The sequence below is a fragment of the Saimiri boliviensis genome, chromosome 10 (genome assembly GCF_048565385.1).
Source record: "Saimiri boliviensis isolate mSaiBol1 chromosome 10, mSaiBol1.pri, whole genome shotgun sequence".
Taxonomy (NCBI): Eukaryota; Metazoa; Chordata; class Mammalia; order Primates; family Cebidae; genus Saimiri; species Saimiri boliviensis.
Window position 1 is genome coordinate 14,595,690 of NC_133458.1, and position 9,244 is coordinate 14,604,933.

General features: G+C 45.6%; 1 protein-coding gene across 1 annotated transcript; it reads right to left on the reverse strand.

The window, feature by feature from the left end:
- Positions 1-239: 239 nt before the first annotated feature.
- GSTK1 (glutathione S-transferase kappa 1) lies at positions 240-6,114 on the reverse strand. Its single transcript, XM_003929803.4, has 8 exons — positions 5,923-6,114; positions 5,344-5,425; positions 4,647-4,775; positions 4,234-4,334; positions 4,029-4,064; positions 1,633-1,749; positions 878-971; positions 240-569 (listed from the first exon to the last, which is right to left on the reverse strand). The coding sequence occupies exons 1-8, from the start codon at positions 5,992-5,994 to the stop codon at positions 520-522; spliced, it is 681 nt and encodes a 226-aa protein (XP_003929852.1). The 5' UTR covers positions 5,995-6,114; the 3' UTR covers positions 240-519.
- Positions 6,115-9,244: the final 3,130 nt, after the last annotated feature.

Genomic DNA, 9,244 nt, shown 5'->3' on the forward strand with positions numbered 1-9,244 from the left:
TAGTTGCAAAGTCCATCTTGCTTGGTTTTCTGTTGCTGACAGAGAGACCTGGGGAGTTTCTGTGTGAGAGAACAGGGGACTATTCTCACTTCTTCTACCACACAAGCTGCACAAGGTGGACTGGATAGCTGGTCTGGCTGGAAGTACAGAAAGAGGTCTCCTTCAGCTACTCCTAGAGTGGGTAAGATATGACCCCAGGAACGAACACACCAACACCACCAGAACAGATAGAGACCGAGAAAGGTTTTGCCTGATGGCATTGGATTTATTTTGTGGGAAAGCAGAACTGTGGCTCTCCGAAAGGCACTTGTGAATCATAGAAGTACAGGTTGCCGCATGGCTAATGGTGGACCCCTTCCTGGCATCCTTGTGGGTATGGGGAAGAGAGACAGCCCCCAGGGCCACAGAAAATACCTGTATCAGATAGAGAAATTTAAGTCCCAGTGCCTTATGGTGGAGCCGGGGGTTAAGCAGATTGTCAGCTGTTTTATACCAAGAATTTGCTTCCTCCGGGCAATCTTAAAGTCTGGCATTCACAGCTTGAGGCACAGGGCCCATCCACTTCTCTCCTGGATGAAGAAAATCAGACTCTGCATACTGTTCTTAGGTGTGTTGGTAGCAGAAGTTGGCCCTACAAGGTCCCAGGGGTTTTCTAGAAAGAGCCTTGTGTGGCTTCGAGGTATAGAAGGCTTCCTTCTCTCCTATGGGGGTGAAGACAGCCCCTCCCCATTTAACCTAGAATAGCACTAACTGCATAAGGCTTTGTTACTGGAAGTACCAAGAATATTTTTTGCTCTGAGCTCTTTCTTCTCGTCAACTGATAGAATAGGGGTGGAGCTGGGGTCAAAGGTAGCTCAGTGTTGAATCTTTAACTTACCCAGCAGGTACGCCAGCAGCTCCATTCGGTCAGAGCCAAACATCATGTGAGTTTGGCCATCCACATGGGCCACAGTGATGGGAAGCCCAAAGGCCTGGAGAAAGCAGTTACAGTGCAGGGAGGAAGGCAAAGGAGCCAGTATCAGTCTGGGGTTGAAGGCTTCAAGCAAGTATTTTTTTTTTTTTTGAGACGGAGTTTCGCCCTTGTTCCCAGGCTGGAGTGCAATGGCGCGATCTCGGCTCACCGCAACCTCCGCCTCCTGGGCTCAGGCAATTCTCCTGCCTCAGCCTCCTGAGTAGCTGGGATTACAGGCACGTGCCACCATGCCCAGCTAATTTTTTGCACTTTTAGTAGAGACGGGGTTTCACCATGTTGACCAGGATGGTCTCGATCTCTCGACCTTGTGATCCACCCGTGTCGGCCTCCCAAAGTGCTGGGATTACAGGCTTGAGCCACCGCGCCCGGCAAGCAAGTATTTTTCTGAGTTCACAGAAGCCAAGAGGTGTAAGAGGCTCTGTGGCCCCAGGTGCCTTCCTGTTTCTAACATGCCATCTTTTCTGTCAGTATGCATCTTCTTCCCTTCTTTCCTTGGGCTCAGGGAAAGGAAGGGAGAAGATGAGGGTTGTTTAATAAGAGTACTGAAGAGAACACTTGGAAAGGGGGCTTTTGGACAGGAGCATGGGGACTCACACCTAGAGATTCTCAGTCTCCATCTTCAGGATGGGGGCTCGGAACACACAAAAAGAGCAGCTCACCCCATATCTGCAGGCTGCCTCAGTGGTCTCCTTGAGCTGGTTCTTCACCTTTGATGTTGAGCTCTTTTCCAGAAGCCCCTGGGCTTGTTCTGCAGACATACCAGCCTTCTCAGCAGCCTAAGGGAATGTAGTAGGGAATACAGCTGTAGCTGCATGGTATTGGATGGGGATCTCATCTCAGAGGAAAACTCTGGTCTTTTTATTTTCTGCCCCCCAATTTTCCTGGCAATGCCCTTACCCTCACCCCCAAGTGGAGATCTGTCTTTGCCAAGAGGAACTGTTTCCTTTCTCCCAAATCTCGAGATGGGTGGAAAAAGTAGATGGCACAGAGTCAGTTACAGAAATTAACACCAGGGGACATCTTAGAGACCAGCTAGATAGACCTCTTTATTTCACAAAGAGTCTAAATCCAGAAGTGATACATTACTTGCTCAGAGTTACCAAGCATGTTGGTGGCAGAGCCAACACTAGAATCCAGGTCTCTAGAATTCAAGTCCAGGGTGCTTCCCTTCCTACTTCCCAGAATTTCTGAATATCTCATGCTTTTTTGAATCAAGAGGTAGGCTCTAATTCCAGTGGAATTTCCTGAGGACTTTTTAACAAGGCACATGGCTACAGCCACCTACCTGGCTTTAAGATCAAGATAAAGGCTTTAGTCTGGGGTTTGTTGGTATAGTTTGGGATCAGTGGTTTTTAACTTTGACTGGCCATTTGAAACTCTTGGGAACCTTAAAAAATCTCCACATGAGGTTATCCCTGAAAACTAGAGCCAAGCACTGTGGCTCATGCCTGTAATTCCAGCACTTTGGGAGACTGAGGCAGAAGACTGCTTGAGCCCAGGAGTTTGAGACCGGCCTGGGCAACATAGTGAAACCCCCATCTCTACAAAAAGAAAATTTTTAAAAAATAGGCATGGTGGCACATGCTTGAAGTCCCAACTACTTATTAGGTTGAGATGGGAAATCACTGGAGCCCAAGAGGTTGTGTCTGCAGTGAGCCATAATCATGCCACTGCACCCCAGCCTGAGTGACAAAGCAAGATACTGTCTCAAAAAACAAAAACAAACACAAACACATGAAAAAAGCAAAAACAATGACATCACAATTCCAGGGGAAAGGGTTAGCTGCAAGCTGCTCCAGGTGATTTTAATGCACAGCCAGGATTGAGAATCACTGCAACTTGACCTCCTAGATCTGATGTGGGACCCATGAAATCATGTAGCCTGTCCTAATGAGACACTATGGTTGAATTAGAGAATTATGTCCCACACAAAGTGTTTAACAATAGAAAAATGGTTAAGTAAAACAAAAATAGGTCCACTCAGTGGAATCTCTGTGGAAACAAAGAACAATACTTTCAAAGAGTTAAAAATTGCATGGAGACTGCACAGTGACTCATTCCTGTAATGACAGCACTTTGGGAGGTGGCAGCAGGCAGATTTCTTGAGCTCAGGGGTTCGAGACCAGCCTGAGCAACATGATGAAACCCCTTCTTCACAAAATATTAGCCGGGCATAGTAGTGTTTGCCTGTAGTCCCAGCTACTCAGGAGGCTGAGGCTGGAAGATCACTTGAGCCCAGGAGGCGGAGGTTGCAGTGACTCACAATGACACCACTGAACTCCAGCCTGGGTTACAGAGCCAGACCCTGTCTCAAAAAAATATATTACATGGAAAATGATTATTAAATATAAAGTAGAAAAGCAAGCTAAAAATTACTCATTTACTTTGCAGGAATATAGACTGTAGAAGATATATTTGCCATTCTTTATACATTTAACTTGGTGTGATTTGCCACTTTATGTATTAAATTTGAATGGGTCTCAACATTTTTTTTGTAAACTGGAGGAAAAATACTGTTTTGAATTTCCTAATTTAATCCTGAAGACAAACTTACTTTTATACCCCCATCTATGGCTCACTGGTCAATGTTTTGCATGATTTCCATTTGTTCTCACTCAAACTTCTATATAAACCTGGCATTAGTCAGTTATCTCATTTTGTCTTGTTAAAGCCTCTTTGAAAAAGTCTTCTGCTTTCCATTCTGGATGTGTTGGTGAGGTTTGTGTTGGAGTCTGTGGAGACTTGGGAACACTTTATCCCTCCCTTTCCAGGGGTTCCAACACTGAGCATCTTTCTCTCACTGACATCTTTCAGCAAATAAATTCTCTCCACATATTGTTCCTTTTGCACTTCCCCTTTCAACCTTGAGATATCTTTTTGAGAATCCTTAGTTCCAACTTTTTAGTAATTTGTCCCCTGAATTACAGACATCCTTTATTACCTAGTAATTATAACCTTTCCATACAATAAGAGACCTGTTGTCTTCTTTACCCCCAAATGCCAACTGTTTTCAGATTCTTTGTGAGTGAGGTTGGGGTGGAGCCAGGACACTCACGGCCAGGATGCTCTGGGGCTGGGTGATGTCTTCATCCTGGAAAAAAGAGAACACTCAGCAGGAAGGTGGTGCTGGGAGAGGGGTGTGATTGGGGGACAGGAGATCTTGCAGGGGAGGGGAGGATTGTGACCTTGAAAACGTCCCTGGGGAAGGTCAGAAAGTCATCCAAGGCCCTCCCAGAGGATTTCGAGAGCCCTGCACTCACCCGTGACCAGATGCGCATCCACAGCTCCCGGGACACATTCTGCAGCATCTCTGGATGCTCCAGGTTCACAGCGGTGAGGAAACGCATGGCAGACAAACTTCCTGTGGGGCAAAGGCACTCAGAAACAGGGTTCCTCTTGCTGCTTTCCTGGTGGAGAACTAGCTCATCCTTGCTTCTGACGTCCCCCAGAACTCCTCTGCCCTCAGCCTCTCACCCAAGTTTCTCATGACCTATTTGCCTGCTCTCCCTCCCTTTCACGCCTGGCAACCTTCAGCTTCCTCAATGCTGATCCTGAGGTTTCCCAAGGCAGGCTTCACTCACTTCAGTCTCCCCCAGCCCCTCCATCCTAGCCCCTCAATCTCTGACTTCTCTGCTCTTCACTGGATACCCTGTCTGCACCCCACTCTCTTTACCTTTTTCAAGAACCACAGAGAAGAAGTCCTTAGGGAACTGGATGGGAACCTGGACATGCTGTCTCAGGAGCTTTATGTCATTTGCCATGTATTGTCCTTTGCGGGGAACCAGAGCTGGAGGCTTGTTTTCTGGCAGGGGAAGGTTGGGCACCCGAAGTGAGAAAAGACCTAAGGGTCCCAGGTTTGGGGACCCCGACCTGGGTTTTGGGCAGAGGGCAGCTTGCTTGCTTTCTTTTCATTCCTCCTCCGCCCCCCTCCCCTCTTCTCCCATCCCCTCTCCACCTTGCCTTGCCCTGCCCTGCCCTCCCTTGCCTTCCCTTGCCTTTATTTTTTTGACAGAGGCTGGAGTGCAGTGGCGTGATCTCAGCTCACAGCAACCTCCGTCACCCAGGTTCAAGCAATTCTCCTGCCTCAGCCTCCCTAGTAGCTGGGAATACAGGCGCCTGCCACCGTAGCGGCTAATTTTTGTATTTTTACTAGAGATGGGTTTTACCATCTTGGCCAGACTGGTCTTGACCTTGTGACCTCGTCATCCACCCACCTCTGCCTCCCAAAGTGCTGGGATTACAGGAGTGAGCCATCACTGCAGGGGGCAGCTAGAGGCAGCTTTCTAGCTGCCAGTACCAGTATAAGGACCTGCTGTGGTCGGCTCTCCTGGGCCACTGAAATCACCCTTGCCCCTACCCTCCCTTTCTACCACTGTCTTTGATGATCCCTCCTAGGAAGCTGGGCCGCAACTGCAGGTTGATGTTCCAGATGTTCTGATACCGGCACAGGATCTGCGGGCAGAGGTCAAGAAGAAGAGCCAGTGTGCAGATGGAAAAGTGAAAGGCAGATGGAAAGGGAAGGGGGGCGCTAAGTGCAGAGCAGGGGTTTTTCGGACACCCTACATTGTTTGGTTTGAAATGGCAAAACTCCCCCCACTGCTAGAAATCTATTCCAGGATTTTTGCTCCTGTGGCCAGTTTCCCCCAAAACTGCCATCATTGGGCCAAGAGGTGGCCGTGCCCTGGATTTCTCCCTGAACGTTTGGAGCCGCCCCTCGTTCCACCACTGTGGGAAACTGCAGTCGGGATGTAAAGGCTCGGCTTTGAGCCACCGACTCTATCCTGTTTCAAAGAACAAACTGATCTTCAGCCCTGGAGCTCTCCCTGCTTGCCCTAACCCCGTGGGCAGTGCCAGGAGTTTCACGAGACCTCTGTCCCTGTGCCCTGCGCTCACCCTTCCCTCCGCCCTCACGCCCCAGGCCCCCCCGGAGGCGGCTCCCCCAGCGTCACCTCGAAGCCCAGCCAGGAGTAGGGGGACAGCACGTCGTAGAAGAGCTCCAGGGTGCGCGGCACGGGTCCCATGTCGTAGGCTCGGGAACAGCGGCTGTTGCAGGAACTCCTTTCCTCGGAGCTCGGCGGAGACACCCTGGTTCCCGGCCTGCCCCGGACCGCCCACCACCTTAGTGCGCAGCCTCGGAGAGAAAGTCGCTACCCTGGCGCGCGGGGCGGGGCCAGCCTACAGCCCTCAGCCAGGACGGCCCTCAGCCTGGGGGCGGGGTGGTTGGGGACCCTGCGGGTGTGTGGGGACCCCTTGGGGAGTGCGCAGGTGTGGACCAGGGGCGCTGCAACCGCTTTTGCATAAGTTTTAACAGTGAGAAAATTACGAGGGGTAATTTTTTCTAACCAACTCCATCGTGCGTTTAACCTCCACACTGCCTTGGTCATTCCTGAGCATGGGACGAGCTAATATACAGGTCCCCAACACCACGCCTGGCTAATTATTTTTGTGCCTTCAGTAGTTGGCCAGGCTAGAGGCTAGTCCGACCACCTTGGCCTTCCAAAGTGCTGGTATTACAGATGTGAGCTACCATGCTCTTCTTTTTACGTTTTTTTTTTTTTTTTTTTTTTTTTTTTTTTTTTTGTTGTTGTTGTTGTTGTTGTTTTGTTTTTGAGACAGGATCTTACTCTGTCGCCGAGACTGAAGTGCAGTGGTGCAATTTTGGTTTACTGCAACCTCTGCTCCCCAAGCTTAAGCAGTTCTCCCACCTCAGCTTCCTGAGTAGCAGGTAGGTTCATGCCACCACAACCAGCTAATTTTTGTATTTTTTGCAGAGACAGCGTTTCACCATGCTTCCCAGGCTGGTCTTGCATTCCTGGGCTCGAGTAATCCTCCCACCTTGGCCTCCCAAAGTGCTTAGATTACAGGCATGAGCCACCAAACCCAGCTATATTTTTGTTTGTCTCCAATAACCATAATTTTAAAGTGTCCAAGAGCTAATTCAGCATAATAATTAAAGGTATCATTTCAAAGGTAGATCAAAGGTAGATCACTTATTTTAAAAAACTTTTTATATTTGGAAATATTTTAGATTTACAAAAGACTTGTAATGATAGTACAAGGTTTCTGAATACCCCTCATCCAGCTTCACCTAATGTGAAAATCTTATATTAGTATGATATAATGATAAACACCGATACATTGGTACATTGCTATTAACTGAACCACAGATTTTACTCAGATTTCACCAGTTTTTTGACTAATGTTCTTTTTCTGTTCCAGGATCCAGTCCAGCATACCACACAGAATTTTGTTATCCTGTCTCTTTATTCTTCTCATCTCTGTGAAAGATTCTTGGCCTTTTCTAGTGTTTCATGACCTTTACATTTTGATCAGCTATTTTGTAGCATGTCCCTTCATTTGGGTTTGTCTGATGTTTCCTCAGAATAAGACTAGGGTTGTGGACTTTTGGGAAGTGTGCCACAGAGGTAAGGTGCCCTTCCCCTTGAATCATGACATGATGAGATACAGGATATCAACATGACTTATCACTGGTGACATTACCTTGGTCACCTGGTTAAGGTGGAGCAATTGACAAATTTCTCTACTGTAAAGCCACCATTTTCCCCTATCCAAACCCTAGTTTTTGGAAGGGAGTCACTTAGTGCAGCCCACACTGGGAGTAAGGGTTGAGTAGATTAAGTCTATTCCCTGGAGGAAAGAATATTAAAGAAGGTGTGGATGTATGTTAACAGCGCCATGGTAACTAATAAATCTTTGGGGGAGATACTTTGAGGCTATGCACATATCCAGTTTGCTTCCTAAACTTTCACCCATCAGTTTTATTATTCATCAATGGATCTTGCCTGCAGCTGTTGTTAATGTGGTGTTCTAATGGTCGTTCTCTATTTCCTTAATTTTTTACATTTATTTTTTTATTTTTTATACTTTCCTATTTTGCTGTATTTCTCAATTTCTTTCTGGCCCCCTTCTCCACTATGGTCAACTGTCACTTATAGTGAGTTTTGTTTCTTATCAAACTTTAAATCAAATAAAAGCTTGTTGATGTTCCAAAGAGCTTTTCCCTTCCCACAAAGAATCCTAAGTTGCAGATGATTCAGATACTAAAATGTGAACAGAAGTAGAACTTTATAGGTACCTCAATAAACCTGAAATTCCTCAAATCCAGAACTCTGAAAGAGTTTCCTGACATAAGTAAGCTACAATTTGTCAGTCTTTTTTTTTTTTTTTTTTTTTTTTTTTAGAGAAAGAGGAAGAGGGAGAGAGAATGGGGGTATTGCTTTACTGCCTGGGCTAGAATGCAGTCTAAATATGGGTATGCCTATAATTGTCCTTAATAATGGAGACATAAAAAAAATAAGGGAAGAGAGTAACAAACAAGGAGCCAACCAACATTTCGTTTAAACTTCTAAGTTGATATGATGTGGTACTGATAAGAGTGTGTATTTTGTGTAAACTGGAGAGTTCTATAAATGTTAATTACGTTTACTTGTTCCAGATCTGAGTTCAAGTCCTGGATATTGTTGTTAATTTTCTGTCTCATTGATCTGTCTAATATTAATGTTGAAGTCTCCCACTATTATTGTGTGGGAGTCTAAGTCTCTTTATAAGTCTTGTATGTCTGGGTATTCCTGTTTTGGGTGCGTGTATATTTAGGACCTTTAACTCTTCTTATTGTTGCATTAATTCTTTTATCATTATATAATGTCCTTCTTTGCTTCTTTTGATCTTTGTTGCTTTAAATACTATTTTATCAGAGGCAAAAATTGTAACTTCTGCTTTTTATTTATTTATTTTTGCTCTCTGGTTGGTTGGTAAGTCTCTCTCCATCCTTTGTTTTGAGTCTTTGTGTATCCTTGAATGTGAGATGGGTCTGGATGCAGCATACAGTTTTAGTTTTTTGTCCAAATTGCCTGTCTTTGAATTGAGGAATTTAGTCAATTTAAATTTAGAATTAATAATGATATATGTGAGTTTAATACTGTCATTTAATATTAGCTGGCTATTTTGCCCATTAGTTGATGTAAATTCTTCATTATATTGATGTTTTTTACTTTTTGGTATTTTTTAGAAAGGCTGATACTGTTTGTTCCTTTCTATGTGTAGTGGTTCTTTCAGAAGCTCTTGTAAAGCAGGCCTGGTGGTGATGAATTCTCTGAGTGCTTGCTTGTTCACAAAAAACTTTATTTTTCCTTCACTTATGAAGCTTAGTTTGGCTGGATGTAAAATTCTTGGTTGAAAGTTCTTTTCTTTAAGGATGTTGAATATTGGTCCCCACTCTCTTCTGGCTTGTAGGGTTTCTGCTGAGAGATC

What these genes read in the sequence shown, in the direction of transcription:
- GSTK1 (XM_003929803.4), bottom strand. Translation starts at nt 5,994, where the DNA reads ATGGGACCCGTGCCGCGCACCCTGGAGCTCTTCTACGACGTGCTGTCC. An exon ending in GGATGCGCATCTGGTCACGG is followed by an intron (nt 4,065 to 4,233) that starts GTGAGTGCAGGG and finishes TCTTTTTTCCAG; the next exon opens with GATGAAGACATCACCCAGCC. An exon ending in GCTGCTGGCGTACCTGCTGG is followed by an intron (nt 570 to 877) that starts GTAAGTTAAAGA and finishes TTCTTCATCCAG; the next exon opens with GAGAGAAGTGGATGGGCCCT.